Genomic DNA, 19,545 nt, shown 5'->3' on the forward strand with positions numbered 1-19,545 from the left:
AAATTAAAAAAAGAAATGGTCAGGTTCTAAGTATAGCTACATTTATGAACTCTAAAACAGAAGAAAAACATAAAATAATAATTTACTCAGTAACTGTTTGGTGTAGAAATGTAACTAAAAGATACTCAAAAAAGTATCCATAAAAGTAACTCAATTACAGTAATGTGAGTAATTGTAATTGATGAGTTACTTTTTCACGTCTGGCAGATTGCCTTCATGTTAAGAGCTATTGCAGCAGCGCAGTTTGACCACATGGTGTCGCTGTTGTGCAGACACACTAATCCCGGAAAGGAAAAAAAAAAAAAAAACTTTTTTTAATGTTGTTTAATGTTTCCGTCTATATGTTTTTGCTGTAATATTAAACTTCAGTCAATCAAGACTCTCATAACACTGCTTCTCAGGAACTCAGGATCTTTGATATTTTGTCAGTAATGTTGCAGAATTGTGCAGTTCCTGTGCCTGTGTTCCTCTTTTTATGAAACAATGGTTTAGTTAGTAGGTTTCACACTCTGGAAGAACCTTTTACTGGAAATCTGCTTTAGATTTTAACCCGAGGATTCACAAACTTTAAACTTCTTATTAGTTTTCCTTCTTTCTTTTTAGTTGCAGAATGGAAAATTTAAACTTGTTGCAGGAAATAATGATGATAATGACGTATTTTCTCTCAGGTAAGATTGCTTTTGGGTTTTTCCTACTCTTTTAATGTTTAATCACTTGTATAAACGTTTTTAAATGAACACATATAATACTGATTTGAATAGAGGTGTAACTAAGCAACAAATAGATTGTTTTTTTGTTTTCTTACTAATTCATGTCTGCCCTACACCCCTACGTTTTTGCACTATTATTTGTGTTAATGTTTATTTTAGTTTCTACTGTCTGCTCTTGTATTATTATGTTGCTACAAAAGTTAATTTTCCCTCTGGGGATCAATAAAGTGGTACAGTATTCTATTGTATTTTATTCTATTCTATTCTATTCTATTCTATTCTATTCTATTCTATTCTATGCTATTCTATTCTATTAATAACTGAACAGTTAACCAGCAATAAGACAAATGTTTACTGCTACTTTGCTATAGAAGCAAACAATTGTTTTCTCACAATATAGAAGTTGACCGTGGAATTGAAATTGTGTATATTATTAATTTTCTAACATTATGTAAAAACTTACCTGAATAGAGCTGGAATGCACACATACTCTGTACAACAACATTATTCATTAAACTATGGAGAATTAAATCTCTAATGGAAAATAAAATGCATACAACCCCAGTGATACAAACACTGGGTCAATATTTTATATATATATATATATATATATATATATATATATATATATATATATATATATATATGTGTGTATGTGTGTGTAAAAAAAAAAAAAAAAAAATGCACAAAACTATTTTCAAATTCATTACGTGACCTAAAATGACTATTTATCAACAGATCCAAAGGTATAAAATTAATTGATGGGTTGATGAGGAGAGTTTACCTCTGTGTGCTTGAAATAATGTAGCCATAGTTTCCCAAGGGCCACTTCTCCTAACTACTTCTACCTCGTAGATGATGTTATTGTTCTGTTTACATTGCCTGACAAACATTCATATCACACTCCAGTATTGTAAAATGTATATCACGGTAAGCCATTCTAACATTTAATGCCTGATTGTGCCTATTCGTCAGAATTACATTTAGAAAGACATATGTGCATGTATTTTCTTATTGTACTTTATTATCCATTACACCTATGTAATAAATCAATGATCAATGTTTTTATTTAAAAGAAAAAAAAAGGAAAAATTGGTTGGTATTAATAAGTTTTCTGCCTTTTTAAAAAAAATTTTTTTAAGAATTCTAAAGAATATTATGCATGATTTGCTTAATATGTTTTTCACACTCTCACAGAGCTGCCTGTTGTAACTTCTTACACCGTGTTACTTTGTTTATGTTTGTCAGCGTTAGAAGCACAAAAAATCCAAGTTGTACCTGAAGTGACAGAATACGTAGGAAGTGACGTCACCTTACTGTGCCAGTTCACCCTAACACCAGAAAAGGCCAACGTCACTCAGGTCCAGTGGGATCTCACACAGCCAGGAGGAGCCAAGTTCGTCATTGTCGTGATCCATGATGTATTTGAGAATGCGTTTCATGAATCTCCTCTGAAGGACAGAGTAGATGTTTCCAAACATTCTCTGATCATTAAAGATGTGACAAAGGAAGATTCTGGATTATACACCTGCACCTTTAGCACTTTTCCACTCGGGTCGTTCAAAGGAAACACCAACCTTGTTGTAAGAGGTAAGATCATTCCTTCCTTCATTCATTCATTCCTTCATTCATTCATTCATTCATTCATTCATTCATTCATTCGTTCATTCATTCATTCATTCGTTCATTCATTCATTCATGCTGCTTTGGGGTTGCAGGGTGACACATTTTATTCCAGCAGACTTAAGATCACAGAAATAGTCTAACACATTTGCAAAACAGCAAAAACATATTTAAAACTATTAGTTTAAATTGTATTTTAAAAAAATAATTTACACTTTCTTTTTTTTTGGCTAAATCTAAATCTTAGCCTGAATTTAGCCCCAATATAGTCGTTGAAATGATGTGTCATTGGATCGTTGACTTTTAGCCCAATTGTAGTTGTTGGAATTACGTTATTATTGGGCCATCCAATTTGGTCCAGATTTAACACATTTGGTCCAAGTGTGGCCCAAAAAATTGTCATTGGAAATAGGACTTCTCATTTGGGGTACGTAGCTACATTTTAACCCTTTTATTTGGGCTAATTTGGACCAAATTAGCAAAAAATAAAATAAAATAAGAAGAAAAGGTATTGTAACAACTTCAAACATAACAGCCCATAAACCAAAAATACAAATCTGATCCTGGTATGGAACAAGTTGACTACAAAGGTTCACACATTTAGGTATTACAATTTGGGAAGGTAAGAAACAACATTTTTAATTCGACCAGAAAAGGACAGCGTTTTACCTTCACTTTTCAACCATATTTATATAATAACAAGACGTCTAAAGAAAGACATTTTTTCCCCTCACCAGAAAACGACGGCTTTCTATCTTTCACTTATTTACCAAATTTTGACGTTGTTTAGACGTGTGGCAACTATCAAAGAATACTAGAACTTTCAAAGCAGGACGTGACTGGTTTGAAGGCAACGTCCAGTCCAATATGATACAACACATCTGTCTATGAATTCTGCTCAACTTTGTACAAGTAGCTGGATTCTTTTGGAGCGTTCCTTCATACAGCATGTTGAAACTTAGCAAAATATACCCTCAAAAAAGCTAAACTTAGAAGGGAGAACGGAAAGTGGAGTCACCCTATAGTGAGAAATCCAACATTCTGGAAAAGCTTCTCCTCGCTACGAGTTTAGGTATCTTTTAGTAATTAATTAACTCTTCTATATAAGCGCTAACCATGAGTGTAAAGTAACATGCTACTGCACACATGGAGACATTTTAGCACGTCCCTGTAAATCAGGGGTGTCAAACTCATTTTAGTTCAGGGGCCAAATATTGACCAGTTTGACCTTAAATCGGCCACAGATTTTAGGTGGAAAAAGAGCAAATCCAACATTAATGTGCCCTGGTTTGCACTTCCACATATTATTGATAAATAAATGATTAAGTATGTGAGTATATCAGTCCCTGCAGGATTTTATATTTCCCTGATTTTGGGAAATTTTGTGGAATAATTTGAGGAAAATTCAATCTTAGTCTTATTAATAGTGTTGATTTGACTATTCTTGTTGATTTGTTGTTTGTTTGTTTTACAGTTTACTTTATTGTGCTACTTTCACATTTTCAACATAAACTTCAGAATCAGAATCAGAATCAGAATTTAATTTTGGAGTTGATTTTGGAAAAATTTTACAATTCTTTCAACAATTTCAGATTAAAAAATGACTTCCGTCATGGGACATAAGAACTGGAAAACTGAGCTCTGCAAATATTGTGGATTTTAATAGATTTTTTTGTATTTGGAGGGGCTGAGATATTTACAACTCAATATTTACAAAATGTCTCATGTTTTTTCTATTATTTTCACTTTCTCGAGCAGGCCGAATTTGATGCTCCAAAGGGCAAGATTTGGCCCCCGGGCCTTGAGTTTGACAGGTGCTATAAAGTAACTGGGTATTGGAACTAGGATTACAATCACAACAAAATGTCATCAGTCGTGGAAAAACTAAGGATCTAAAGCTAAGCTAGTTATTGCCCTGGTAGAGCCATTCCTTTGTCAAACTGTATGAAATATGGGATGATTTTTTAATTTGAATTTGTATTTATCAAATATCATTATATCTTAGGTTTACAAGTTTTTTTGTTTTTTTTTTATTCAGTTTATTTTCGACATGGTTGTTTTTTCTTTTTGTACATGCCGAAAAAGGAGACGAGAGAAGCAGTTTGCTTATCTAAGTCCCGCCCCCTGTTTTGAACACAGAAAATTTACATCAAAGCTTGTGTCTCTGGTTCCAGCAGGAAAAACATGATACTTTAGAGGTTCAATGATGATGCTTGTAATTCACAAACACTTCCACAAAATGAATCCAGTTGATTTAATGCTAAATATAAATGGATCTGTTTAGTTTTGATGGTGCATGTACATTACTTCTGTTAAAATACGTCCACTGAATTAAAGGAAATTTCCCAAATGAATAGTTGACTTAGTGCATAGGTTTGCATAATGGTAAATCTACTAAACTCATAGCTCTTTATTCTACGTGTGTAATCTCAAAGTGTTTTACACTGTCAGAGCCACATAGCCAGTCATAGCCTGGGATTGAACCATTGACCTTCAGAAGGCAACTCTCTCTACCACCTGAGTCGCTGCTTCCTGTTATCTGCTCTTCACCTCTCTTTCAGAGCCGATTTCCTCTGGGATCATTTCAGCTATCGTGGTTGCTGTGGTGGTGCTTTTACTGATCCTGATAGCCACGACTTACCTCATTTTTGTCAGAAGGTATGTATGTATTATTAACTATGTTAAGTTGTATTCAAAATCACTTTCCAGGGCACAAATCTATCCTCATTGAAGTACATAATTTTCTTTCAACTGAGTGATTAAAAGATTGTAGTTACAGTATTTGTGTTTGAGGTCTGTTGCATTGTATTGATGTAATTATTTTAAATAATCTTACACAGTACTTATGCATATATGGTGTCCCAGAATTTATAAAACTCTTACTCTATTGATATTTGATTTATACAACGAGTAAACGTTTTTTCTCTATGTATATAAATATATTTGTTCTTTTTTCATTCAGATGTAACTCTGCAGCCAGACAACAAGTCATTATTGGTTAGAGCCTACTTTAGATTTTCTAACCTCGTTAACTGTTTTCGTTCCTCAAACTAAAGCTTGTTGGGTTTTTTTTAGACGCAGCAGGTCCAGCAGCAGATGTGGTCCTGCCATCTGTGACAGGAGAGCCGGTAAAAACACCAGTTCTTGAGAATTTCATACCTGCCTGTTTTGCAACGTGAGAAGGAGGTAAAAATGGACAAATCCTTTAATAGTTTTCTGTCTCACTCCTGTGTTGGCAGGATGTGGTCTACACAAACGTCAAGTACAGAACGTCTGGAGGCACAACCCAAAAAAATCCCATAAACAGAGCTTCTGCAGATGCTGATAATGTCACATACTCTGTGATCTTGATCAAATAAAGCAGTCTGGAGTGAGTGTAGCTGCTGTGTTACCAGTCTGTGTTTTACATCATTTATAAAGCCAAATTTAGTCTGTTTCAGCTATAAGTTGTGCAATGATGCATACATTTATCTACCTAAATATATAAGTATCACACTCTACAACATGTAAGAAAAACTGCATGTTTTGTTGAATCTTGTTTTTTTGTGCATATATTCTGATTTATTGCGTGTTGTACAAAGTTTGAGTTCCTCCCGCAAAGAAGGAAGATAGAAAAAGGAAAGTAATAAAAAAAAATAAACAGTTCCCAATCACCAAAGAAGAAGTTTACGATGACAAACAAAGAAACAGGTCTGCCTTAGCCATTTGTGTTGGTTTTGTAAACTGGTTCTGGACGGATTCATTTTGAAAGATTGAAAAAAATGTAGTTTTTCCAAGTTCAATAATACAAATCCTTCATCATGTTTTTTTTTACCTATAGAATTTCCTCCCACATTGATCAGTGTGTGAATGGAGGAGTTACTAAAACCCGGAAACATCCTGTAACATTATGGAGCCATAGGCTACCGCTGTAGACAGAGTGAATTTGGCCCCGTACTGCATGCACAGGCTGTAATATCATTTATTGTTTTACTGTCAATTAGTTCCAACTGCATATTTACAAGTTTATAAATATGATTTTATTATTATGCATAGTTTCTGTTACGGAAATATACGTAGGCTCCATCTTTTAAATAATAATAATTAAAAAATAAATAAATAGTAAAAAATACAACTTGTTTCCATGTGTTTTCGATAAACTTGGTGATATTACAGCCTGTGCAGCAGCACGAGGACACATTTACTCTGTCTCCGGTATGTCTTCGAACTGTTTCCGGATGTTTCCGGGTTTTAGTATCACCCTGTGAGTGGTTTAGCTAACGCTAAATGTAAAGCTAAGTTTAGCTTTAGTTTACAATATTGTCAAAAGTGTTTTAAATAAAAGCTTTATTTTTGTCTTGTGTGTTAAATTTTACTTAACATAATGGAAGAAATTAATTTAGTTAAATTTGGAAGCATAGCTTTGCTCTAAATGAGCCTATATTTGTGGTGGTCAGTGTCAGCTCTGTGTGGCCAGGAGATGATGGTGAAAAAGAAATAGAGTTAGACCACACACAGCATATATTTTAGCTAAAGCACTCTCTTTAAATGATGTACATCAGTGGTTTCCAAACAGGGGTACGTGTACCCCTAGGGGTACAGAAGCACATTGCAGGGGGTACTGGTTCATTTTTTAGGCTATTTTCTTTGAACAAATTCACCACAAACTAACAATACTATTCAGAAAACTTTTTTTTCGGAAGTTTACTTTTTTCTTTTTATTTCTTTCTTTCTTGTTCTTCTAGTTTTTTTCTCCTGATATGTTTCAACAGTCAACTGTCAGTCTTCCTCAGAGGGGTCTGCTGATCACTTTGATGTGTCCAACGCTTGGACACAGTTTTGTCCATGACTTCCGCCTAATAATTTGAATTATTAACAGTACTATTGCTCAATAAAATAACTATATTTTCTTGTAATTTATTGAAACAGGATTATTTAATGCTGCGGAGGCCATTTTATCATACTTCTGACATAGGTGACAATAATTAGCTACATTTTACAAAGAAAACTGTATTTACTATTGAAGTAATCGCATTAAAGTTGCTTGGTATTTTCTTTTTTTTCCACTTTAAATTACACTCATTGTTTTGAATTTGTAGATTAAGGCTTAAAGAACCAAAATTCGAGACACAATCAGGGGTTTAGGAGAGTTCGCTGTTCCACAAATGAAATGATAATTTCATACTAATGAGATGAAGGGGGTACACGTGAGTGGACAAAAATGCAAAGGGGTACAACATGGGACAAAAAGATTGGGAACCACTGCAGTACATTATCTACAATGTTTCATTTGGCATTTTAATTTGAAAAAAAAAAAAAAAAGAAATTTTGAGTTATGTATTGTAGCTGTACCTTTGATTTGTCTATTAGCCTCACTGTCCAACTGATGATAAAACATACTTTGTACAACTATAAGATAGGACAATTGAAATGTAATTTATTTATAGCTGCTTTTCTATATTTTCCTGCCAAAAACGTTATTTTTTGTTGCATTAATCCTGAAATTAACCCTCATGCCTCGTGGCATCCTGCCATCTCGTTCCACCTCTTTTACTCAAGAGACTTTATGAGAAAGCTGAAGGAAATTACCTTCCATAATTGAGAGCGAAGGAAGAGCCTCCCTGATGAAAGCCAGATAGCTGAGGATGTTTGGGGAATTAGAAAAAGAGCTTTTTAAACAGGAGTCAGAGGGTTTTGTTCATTCTAAACATGTTCTCAGACTGACTGCTTAGCACCTTGATGCCCTCATCATTGAGTTCTACCACGTATGAAGCCTGTAGTAAAGTAGCTCCTGTTCACCTTCTACCATCACATGCTATTTCCTTCATTCTTCTTAAAGCTCAACTCTTGTTAAGAGTACCTGTAATCACCAAATGCCAATTTCAAACATATATCATGTCCGCTTGTTTTCAGAGAAGTGGAGAAGTGGTGTCCTTAAATGAGTTGGTGCAGACTGTTTGCAGATTCTTAGCAGCTGCTTCATCAGACATAATCCATTACCAGAAAATAAAAGGTTGGTCAGGCATCTTGGCACTTTGTCTAGAACAGTGGTTCCCAAATTTTTAACAGACCCGTACTCCTTCAGACATTTAACCTGAAGCCATGTACCCCTACTCCTGCACACTTAAAAACATAGTAATAATGGCTTGGATTTACATAGCGCTTTTTGTAAGAAGACTCAAAGCATGTACAGAAACCATTATTCATTCACACCAGTCACTCCCATCAGTCATACCGGTGGTGGTAAGCTACAATGTAGCCACAGCTGCCCTGGGGAATACTGATAGAAGCATTTCGGGCCAACGACCAATCTGATCACCACCAACATTCATGCACAATTCATACCCATGTATGAATGGGTATGAAGTGCCTTGCTCAAGGACACAACGACAATGACTTGGATAGAGCTGGATTTGAACCCCCAACCCTTCGGTTATTGGACGACCCACTCTACCACTGAGCAATTTGTCTAAAAGCTCATTCTGGTTTCACCTGTTACATTTAGATTTAACATTTAAGATTTCCATTTAGATTTAACAGTTAGACTTAGATTTAATATTTAACATTTATATTTTACATTTATATTTAGATTTAAAATTTACATTTAGATTTAGATATTACATTTATATTTAGATATTACATTTATATTTAGATAAAAAATGTACATTTAGATTTAGATTTTACATTTAGATTTAACATTTAGATTTACATTTAACATTGACATTTTTAGAAAAAAAAAAATCGCAAATTTCACAAGTATTGCTGCAAATCTGGAAAAAGTAACATAAAAAATCCACATACGTTTTTTAAACATTGTTTGTTTCTAAATGTTGCTGTAGGGTTATCTTCTTTAAACGCTTCATCAGATGACCAAAGAGGGGAGCTGTTGTACTTTTTGCATCCCTGACAAAAAGCAGCAAAGTGGAAGTCTTTTATTTAGGATTCCTGTGTTGGTCACCCAAGGGTTGATTCAAGGCCAAAACTTTGGTGTTTGATTATGTTGTTGTTTGAATATAAAATGCATTTGTCACAAATCAACTGATTGAGAATAATGAACATAAAACAACACTATCCTACGCAGACAGTCGTGCATGTAGAGTGTCTTAATTTTATTTGTCATTGTCAGTTGTTACTCATTTTAAGCACATAAAAAACATGTACTGACATTCTAAAACGTTTTGAAATAAGAGATGCACTGAGGTAATGATAATGTGCTCCCAGATTTATTAGGGGCTTGATCCAAATTTTTTTTATGAATTTGTTTACCAAACTTGTCTTTCAGTCCAATCGCCCCATGATGAGTTAGGAACCTATGACAGGCTGGTTGATTATTAATTCACCCTCTGTAGGTGATATTATTTGGGATCACACGGCTCTTGCGTATGATCATTTTTGAACATCCTATATTAAAAACATTATTTTTTTGACAGCAGTGTCAATCTTTAACAAGTATATGTGCCCTGTTAAAAAAATATACCAATTTAAAGAGTAACTGACCCCAAAAGTGCCTTTTTTCTGCTGAAAACAAATGTATTTGTGTATGAAGTAGAGTTGGTATTTGATTTCTGTCTCACTCTTCACATTTTAGTCAAAGTATTTAAATGTAACTGTAGCTGGGTTTCGCAAAATAAAAGCGAAATTTCTAAATTTCGACAGTATAATTGTGCTTGAAATGGTTTTCCATTGAACGTTGTTTAGGGCAGGAGCCTCGTAATTCCCGTAAAATCTCATCCTGTGAAACTTCGCTCCAGAAAGACGGACCGGAGCAGATTGATTATAAGCTGTATGCCGTTTTGAATGACTGGCAAAATAAACGTTGCAGATGTTGAAAAGTCCCATGTCATACTCAATGACTGCTGTGATACAAGGGAGTTAAGCCTAAAGCTGAGGATAGCTTTGGCCCCCGGAGCGAAGTTAGACTCCCCCGTGTCTAATCTGCAGACAAGACACAGGAAAGGGTAACGTTCCTTTGAACACTGTGCATTCCTTTGTTGTTTCACATCTAATGTGGCAGTAATAATTTTAAAGGTGCAGTCCGCAACCCTCACATCCCCCTGATCTCTTGCCCTGCCTCCAAACATTCCAAAGTCCCTCCATCAGAGCAGCTAACAAGCTAACGTTAGCCTGACAGCAACATCACAGTAATATAACATGCTCTGTTAAAAGCATATTACTGCAGCGCTTCTCTCTCTCTCTCAATGTGCACACACTGGTTCTTTTTGCTCGGTCGCGGTGCATTCTGGCAATCTGCCAAAGAAGCAGAAAGGGGGGGGGCTCAATGAGCCTGTTTTTTTTCTTCTACTAGGTTGATGTAAAACTGTTCTTGATTGATGTAAAGCTGTTCTTACATAGTGACAGCTTGAGCAAATATGACAAAAAGTCACTTTTATAAGAGTTGCAGACTGCACCTTTAAAGCTAAGAAACAGTTGGACCTGGTACAGGTACGTCACATTCTGCGACGTGTATTTGCGGGAAAAAGTGTTTTCATAGCACTTTTGCGACACATTACAATATTGAAATGTCTGAAATACCTCCTCATGAAAGAGTGAAACCTTTTTTGCGATATTTGAGTGTTTTTTTTTTTCGAAATTCAGGTGTTTCCATTACCAGTTTTTATTTAGATTTTACACATTTCCAAGGGTAATGGAAATGCAGCTAGTGTCTGTCCTCTATGGGGTGAAACTTTGGCTATTGGCAGAGAATGATGGTTTGTGACCTTTGGGGCTTCAAAGAGCTTCAAAAAAGAAAAGTCGGTGATGTGATGGACCAGCAACCGGCTGGACAGACGTGGTCAGTACGGTCTGTTAGTTCTACAGCGGTCCTACAGTGTTCGCGCATGCGCAGTGTGAGAGTCTGACGTAAGCCGGTCTGTGGTACTGTGTCAACAATGATAGCCTCACGATGGGCGATCAGGATTTTAAACATGTTTGATTTTCTTACAACCATACGACTGCTGTTCGGGAGCTGGTCGTGAGGTGTTAATCGCTTCTCGTGACCCCATGTTTACTACACGATGCATGACACACCACTGAGCCGAGAATCGGCCCGATGCCAAAAATCGGCTCAAAATGGGCCAAAAATCGCACAGTGTTTGCCCACCTTGCAGTCTTATGTTGATCTCGTCTGCTCCAGACATTCTTTTACAGGATGCTTCCGTGGCACTGTTTATACCATTTTTCTGTTAAAATTTTACATTTTCCAAAATTAATTCATTCTTGCGTTCATCTTCTGGCCTGTTCAGGGTCGCTGGGATCTGCTGAATCCTATCTCCAGCTCGGGGGTACACCCTGGACATCCACTCCAATAGGCAATTTGGAGATACACCAACAATAAAACAATAAACCCAACACACACACACACACACACACACACACACACACACACACACACACACACACACACACACACACACACACACACACACACACACACACACACACACACACACACACACACACACACACACACACACACACACACACACACACACACACACACACACACACACACACACACACACACACACAGTGAAGTGTGAAACTTAACAGCAAAGACACAGGTCACAGTTTGACTTTTTTTTTATTCCAAACAAAATCTTTGTCTATAGGTTTTAACAACAGGGCGAACTCGTTCAAAAACCTCAACACCACGCCTCCTCCTTTACTCCTCCCACCCCCACCCTTCACCCGCAACCACACTGTAGAAGAGCTTTGTTCGCTCCTCGATAAGAATAATAACAATTTACTCTGAATATTAATCAGTTTTAATAATCCATTTAGCACTAGTATAGAAATATGAAAAATAAAATAAAATAAAAGAATTCCAGAATAGCAAACAAAAACATGTTTCCTTCATAGTGTGACAAGGACAATCCAGTGATCGGTTTTGTGACCTTCCCGTCCCTTTTTCTTTTTTTTTAATCTTCAAACAGTAACATTTATATTCCTTAGGGTACAAATGTTTCTCCCGTCTTTCCAACAGTAATATCTTGCAGCTAATCAATACTTCCAGCTGATGGTTTAAAGCAGTTTTAGTCGCTTGGCAGCTGTGTGATGCTGTCACATGTCAAGTTTGAAGAATGTACACACACACACACACACAAGAAAAAAATCTAAACCTGACAACAACAAAACAACCATTGGGTTTACAGACTTCAGACAATAAAGGAGAAATGTGGTGTGTGTGTGTGTGTGTGTTGGGTTGACTGGTGTTGCTCTGGGAAAACAAAGGCAGAAGTAAACAGAGAGAAAGAGAGCGAGGTAAAGTCAGGTCTTTGTGATGCCAATCACTCAGAGAAACGCTATAATGTTTGTAAAACAGGGTTATCATTTGTTTTCTGGAGAGAAACAAATCGACTGCACTGTAAAAAAAATGCATATTTTTACACCACAAAGCAACATTAGCCCCGAAAAGAAAACATAGGTATCCATTAAGCAAATGGAGATTTTCTGTTTTGTTCTTTTTTTTTTACATTATTATGGAAACGTGAATATGGCTGGGAATGGATCCTGTGGATCGTGCTGTCTGAAACGATCATAGAGGAACACATGATGCTCCCTAGTTAAAGGTTAAAACAGCTGGAAACATCATTTGCACCACGGGCTCCTTTGGGCTCCACTGTACATGACAACATTGTCATCTCACACTCCAGCGTTAAAAAACATTCAAAGTCAATGACGATTCTTTTTGTTTGATTTTTTTTCTTGGTGTTTCTTCGATAACACCAGGGTTGAGGTCAATTACATTTTTCAGTTACAATTACAGTGACCTTCATTTTTTCCAATTACACTTGTTTTTTTATCCTCAGAAAGTCAATTACAATTACGGTCTCAATTACTAAAGTTCAATTGCAATTATCACATCTACTGAGCCTGAAATAAATAACCTAATAAAACATAACCTTTCTGTTAGCATCTCTCTTATGATAACAGGTCCTAAATCAGCTGTAAAATACACTAAAAACTAATATCTATCATGTTATTTCTTGCCTATCTATTGATAACCTTGTTATGCTTCCTAATCAATGAAATAGTATACTCTATTTATATTTTTTCTAAATGGTAAAATGTGGGAAAGCTTGATATGAAACATATTTTAATAATTGTTAACTAGATATAGTATGTGTAGAACTTCACATAGAACTGTAACATGGTTCCCCAGTTTTGCGTTAAATTTAAATTGACAATTCTTATAGAATTGTCATGCATTTACAATTACAAAGTCAATTATCTAAATTCAATTACAATTTAATTCCGATTATGACAGCAACAGATTTTTTAGATTACAATTACAGTTGTGCCATAATTGTAATTAATTATCAATTATGTGATTACAACTATAATTGACCCCAACCCTGGATAAAACTAGAGCGATCCAACTGCTACATGTGATTTCACTGAAAGCGTCTCAAACAGGATATGTAGATGGAGTTTTAATCAATTAGCAGAAAAACATTTAGTCTTAAATTAAGCATTGTTAATATTATGGTTTTTGTCGAGTTTGAGCTACAAAAATTCCCTTTAGTCGACTAAAATTGGCACCTTTCACCCCTTGTGTTACTGTTGATATGTCCCTGAACGGCTGTAACAAGCTTCACAGGTACAGAAAATGAATAAATGAATGAATGCGTTGTCATTAGGGTGGATTACAATTAGTAGAAACTAATTACCTGATGTTTAACTTCCTACACAGAGATGAGGTCTTTAACATCAAGTCTTGCCATGTTTCAATAGCTGGTATATATGTTAATGATCAGCTGATTGGACCAACCTATACGAATTAGATTAATCTGTTATTAGTCACAGAATGACTACTTAATCACTGCCTTTCTGTGCATTTAGTCTTAGTCTAGTATTGTTTGAATAATTTATATATGGCAGTTTTTACAAGCATTAATGTTGTTGTTTTTCTCTTCAGACTTGAGGTTTTGCACTATTATACATTGAAAAAAATGATCCAGAAAGACAGCATCAGAAAGCTGCTTCTTCTGCTTTTTTTTTTTTTTTTTTTTTAAATAATGAGTAAAAAAAAAATCATGAATCACCAAAATTATCCCAGACCAGAAGGTGACAGGGAAACACATTCACTGAACATGAGAAATCAGTGAGCTGGAAAATACGTTACGACGGTTTTTATGTTATGCATTTTTAATTTTTTAATTTTGTCTCTGGAGCATTAAATTAAATCTTATTGGAACCTGATGCTGTGTGAGCCAAACAAATCACTCACAACATGTTAGATCATTTAAAAGATGTTATATTTCCACTGGAAGCAGAAATCTAGCCAGATTTATGGGACTTAGACAGGGTTGGGGTCAATTACATTTTTCAGCTACAATTACATTTTTAATTACCCATGTTCTATCACAATTCAATTACGAATACAGTTCCCAGCATTTTAGTCAATTACAATGAATCACAATTACTGAGCCTGAAATACAAACCTAAAAAAGTTAACATTCCTTTTGTGTTAGCTTCCTGTTAGCATCTCTTAAAATAAGGGGTCCTAAATAAGGTGTAAAATACACTAAAAGCAATTATCTATAATTTCTTTCCTATATGTTGGTTACCTTGTTAGGGTTCCTAATCAATGAAAATATAGGTTTTAATATTTTTTTAAATGTTAAAATGTGGGAAAGCTTGATATGGAACATATTTTAATAAATGCTAAGTACATATGTGTAGAACTGTACATAAAACTGTAACATGGTTCCCCAGTTTTGCATTAAAGACAATTTTTATAGAATTTTCATGGCATTTACAATTACAAAGTCAATTATCTGAACTCAATTACAATTTAATTATGATTACAACAGCAACAGATTATTTAAATTACAATTACGTCATAATTGTAATTACTGATCAATTACGCAATTACAATTGTAATTGACCTCAACCCTGAACTTAGTTGAACTTCACACTTGCGTGACCCCGATAAGGACAAATACATACATTCATCCCTAAATGTGGCACAAATATCCCCTCATTGAGACATTACAGCAGCTGGCCTCTCCAGATAATGGCGGATGTTTCTAAAATGTGGTTTAATGATGTATTTATAGAAAACTCTTCTCGTGCACAGATTCATCTGCCACTGTTTAAGTATGTGTGTGTGTGTATGTGTGTGTGTGTGTGTGTCATGCAATGTCTTCTGCTGTAAATAAAGCCTGCACTGTGCATGGAAATATAATTCACCTTTCTACATGCAATCGGAAAGGAAACGTTAACCAAGAGTTGAGGTATTTTCCTGATTAATCATAGCTATTCTGTCCATATTTACTTAACGTCATGTGTTTGGTGGTGCAGAAGGCGAGGATGTTGTCTGTGGTTACAGACAGGGGTGGACTGGCCATCTGGCATACCGGGCATCATCCCAGTGGGCCGTCAACCTGAAATGGCTTTTTTGGTTTTCTTTTTTTTTATGAGCGAGTGGAGGCAGACACAGTAACAGGTGGCCAAAAATGGTCCAAAAGTAGCAAAAACGTAGCAAGAGAAGAGTGTTAAATGACTAAAATGGGCCAAAAGCAGTCAAAGGTGCCCAAAAAATAGGCAAATAAAGAGGAACAAGGTGGTATGTAATGGCAAATGGTAGCTTACATGGGCAAAATGTGGCAAACAATTGTGAAAAAGGGCAAAAATGTGGAACAAAAAGAGGCAAAATGTGGGGAAAAAGGAAACAAGTGATATTCATTAGGCAAAAGTTAGCTTATCTGGATGAAAAGTGGCCATAAAAATTAAAGAAAGGACAAAAATTGAATAAAAGTGTCAAAAAGAACTTGCAAAAAGTGACAAAAATAGGAAGAAAGGGGTATTTATTGGCAAAAGGTAGATAAAGTCTGAAAAAAGGTTTTCTTGGGGGGATAATAATTAAAATTAAGACATAAAAAGCCACATGTTGTGCATTACTGACTTAATAACATGGTGTTGCTGATAATGTAGTGAGCTGGTCGGACAGATAATGCCAGGGCTGTATTTTTGTCCCAGTCCACCCTAGGTTACAGATCATATATGATGTAAGTTAACTTCAGATGTGGAGGTTCCATCAGTGTACTCCCTTTAAGCCCTCTTCCCTTTTACAGTGTTGACTTAACAGTTGGGCTCGACTAACGCAAAAGCATAATCAGGAAAAACTCTCTTCATAGACGGAGTAAAAACATATAAATCTTAAACCAACATGTTTCTCTGTGTTGGCCTCTTCTCCACCAGTCCCCAGCCACCGCAGGAAGTAATTAGGCGATTACAAACTTGGGAAAATATTGACTGGGCTGTGTTGAGGGTATGACATTGTATCGCTTTGAAAAGCCAAGTCTGTGTTGAACAGAGGAGATGGGAAGAAGCTTTAGCTCTGGCCTGTTGGCACATTAACAAGCCCCTTTAAAGAATGTGCAGAATTAACAGATCAGGGCTGATCTAATAATGGAAGTAGTTCAGGGAGGGATTTCTCATTCATATTCTGGTGTCCTTTTTGCTCTCTTCGTCTTCTTTTCAGCCTCTCAAACTCATTCAATTGCTTTATCGTCTACACCGTGTCAACAGAGGTTAAAGAAAAAAGCCTGGGCTTGGCAGCAGTATATCAAGGGACATTAATTTAACATTTTAAAACCCTTTGCTTGCTGGCTGGTTTTTTTTTTTATGTTGCCATCTGTTGATCTAAAAGTTATTGAGAGCTGCAATCAGAATTCATGTACCCTCCGTTTTAAAACCAAATAAAAATAAAAAATAAACAGTGTGGATATTTTTGTTTTACTGATTTAAAACCAAAACAAAACTAAAGAAAAATAAAAAAACCAGACAAGCAGCATTTTTCTGTTTTAAAATTAAATATTTGTCTGTTAAACTAGGACGAGAGCTTCATGTTTTAAGCTCACCACACAGAAGGGACCCACAGACGGGGGCGGACATTTACTCCCTGACAAAAAAAAAATAAGTTAACGCATTAGTCCAATGACGGATGAATTAAAATGTTATTAATGCATTAATAAATCAAAACAAAAAAATGGATGTTAAGTAAAACATGCACATGTGATTAAAAGAACCAGAGGTAGTGTAATGAATCTACTGGTGTTCGTCGTTTCTCGTGATCAACGTCCGAGTGTGTTGACGGTTGCCGTTAGTGGCTAGCGGTATTAAAAATGTGCAAAAGAAATATTTTTTACTGTCCTTAAAAAAGCTGTAATTGTTTATGAAAAAGTGTCAAATAGAAGTTCTGACATCTATTCCTCACACCAGCCTCAGTCAAGAGCTTATTTATCTATTCGGTAAAGTTGGAGCAAAATGTCATGGACACACAAATGATGCCTTTGCAATTGGTATGAGGTGGACAACATGCTACAAGATCATTTTTATCAAACGCACCAGAGAAAAAGTCCACCTCCGTCTGTGGTGAGCTTAAACCGTGAAGCTCTCGTCCGAGTTTACCGTAAATATCCAAATATAACACAAAAACAGAAGACAATTAGAAAAGCATTGCTTGTCTGTTTTTTTGATTTTTCCTGTATTTCTGTTTTGGTTTTAAGTCAATAAAACAAAATAACCACACTGTTTATTTGTTATTTTGATTTGGTTTTAAAAACGGAATAACCAAAGAACGAACAGTACTCGGATTTATCAGGTACCTTTGTTTTTCCGATTTAGGCAGGTTGACATCATGGAAAACACTACACACACACGCACGCACGCACGCACGCACGCACGCACACGCACACGCACACGCACGCACACACACACACACACACACAGTGCAATGAAAGAGTGGTTTTCTCTGCAGTTGCTGTTGTTGTGTTGAAGTTGTTTCACCCCTCTTCCCTGACACCATCTAAAGCAGCAGTGGGACGCAAAACTCTCCATCACAATAAACCACTGTCAAGTTTCTTCGTAAGTTATAAACCAACAATTTGTTACACGTTGTCTGTTTTCAACTGTAATTTCCACTTACAACAATGGCAACGGAACAAAGACAACAAAAGAAAACAACAAACCTTTGAAAGTCTTTTAGCTGCAGTTTTATGTCGGGCACTGATACAGTTTGTCCTTAACGTAACGTGTGATCACCTTCTAGGGAAGTGTCTGCGTACAAAAACCTCCAGCCTTCGGTGTAAAGGCCAAATCCGAGTACGGAGACAAAAAGACGGCCGTGTGGTTCTGAGTGTTCATCCACATGGAGCTGGTTCTCAGATCTGATTACAGAAGCTTAGCCGATGACCATCTCACAGTGAGCTCATTACTGTGGTTCTCATTCTCAGCCCGAGAAAGTATTACAGTTTCACATATTTGTTGGTCATCGGACTCCTTTTCTCGGCTCCTTTTGTCTCCCATTCACCAACACATTTTTAGCTCTCGGATGAGTTTTCACGCATAGACGAAACGTTTTTCACAGCAGAATATTTTTTTGTGCCCTCCTTCTCTGGCTGGACACCCTTAAATACATGGGACTCAGTCCTGGTCTCCCATCAGGTCTGTGGTGTTGCTGCTCTGTGGAGGCGGAACGGCTCGAGGATTATGAGGAGGGGGACTGAGATGTTGTCGCCTCGGGCTCGGCCCACCTCCACCCTCACTGTCTGTGTTGGAGGAGGACGCGGGCGGGGGAGGGGGAAGCCTTGGCAAAGGCGCAGATGATGGGGGTATTCTTGTCAAACTCGACCCTAAACTGCTCCCCGACCTCAAGTTTTGGATCCTTCGGCACTCTTGGCAGATCCTCACGTGGGAGCAGCTGCGGGCGGGGAGCATTACTGGGGTGGGAGCGGGTGGGGGTGGGGTGGTGTTGACTCCCAAAGGATCGTCCAAGATCCGTTGAGGCCCAGGTCCAAGATCTGGAGGACCCGCTCCTCCTCCTCCGGCTCCACCAGTCAGAGGACCTGCGCCGCTGTACAGCTTCCCGTTGCTGAGGCGCATTTCACGGACCAGACGCAGAGGCCGAGGGGCCCCCAGAGCGATGCGTGTGGGGTGACGCAGGGCCGCCGAGCTGCTCAGGGGCCTGCGGCGGCGCATCCGGGAGCTCTTTTTACAGGAGACGGCGTTTCGGAACTCTGTGATCATCTCCTGACAGACAGACACCTGAAGGAAGGGGGGAGGAAAGGAGGAAAGGAAACGAAAAGAGGGAGAGGGAGAGGGAGGGGGGAAAAGGCAACAGTGCCATAGACACAAAGTAGGCAGGCAGCACAAGACAGGGATAAGGCAGTAGATAAGTAGGTGGGCAGAGGAAAGCAGGAAAACAAAAGGGGAAAAAAAGTCCAAA

The 19,545-nt window shown here is 36.9% G+C and overlaps 2 protein-coding genes across 4 annotated transcripts in view; one reads left to right on the plus strand and one right to left on the minus strand.

Annotated features, from left to right (window-relative positions):
• Window positions 1-487: 487 nt before the first annotated feature.
• LOC114478288 (nectin-1-like) lies at window positions 488-5,784 on the plus strand. Its single transcript, XM_028471267.1, has 6 exons — window positions 488-668; window positions 1,959-2,300; window positions 4,895-4,991; window positions 5,296-5,330; window positions 5,409-5,461; window positions 5,573-5,784. Exons 1-6 carry the CDS (start codon window positions 611-613, stop codon window positions 5,690-5,692), a joined length of 705 nt encoding a protein of 234 aa, XP_028327068.1. The 5' UTR covers window positions 488-610; the 3' UTR covers window positions 5,693-5,784.
• Window positions 5,785-17,198: 11,414 nt separating this feature from the next.
• Window positions 17,199-19,545, minus strand: part of grik5 (glutamate receptor, ionotropic, kainate 5) — a 137,938-nt gene continuing 135,591 nt past the window's right edge. For all 3 annotated transcript variants that reach the window (XM_028469894.1, XM_028469893.1, XM_028469892.1), the window contains one exon: window positions 17,199-19,364. In XM_028469894.1, the coding sequence (XP_028325695.1) occupies window positions 18,744-19,364 (621 nt within the window). In that variant the 3' untranslated portion in view covers window positions 17,199-18,743. The remainder of the gene's footprint in view (window positions 19,365-19,545) is intronic.

This window comes from Gouania willdenowi, chromosome 16 (genome assembly GCF_900634775.1).
Source record: "Gouania willdenowi chromosome 16, fGouWil2.1, whole genome shotgun sequence".
NCBI lineage: Eukaryota > Metazoa > Chordata > Actinopteri > Blenniiformes > Gobiesocidae > Gouania > Gouania willdenowi.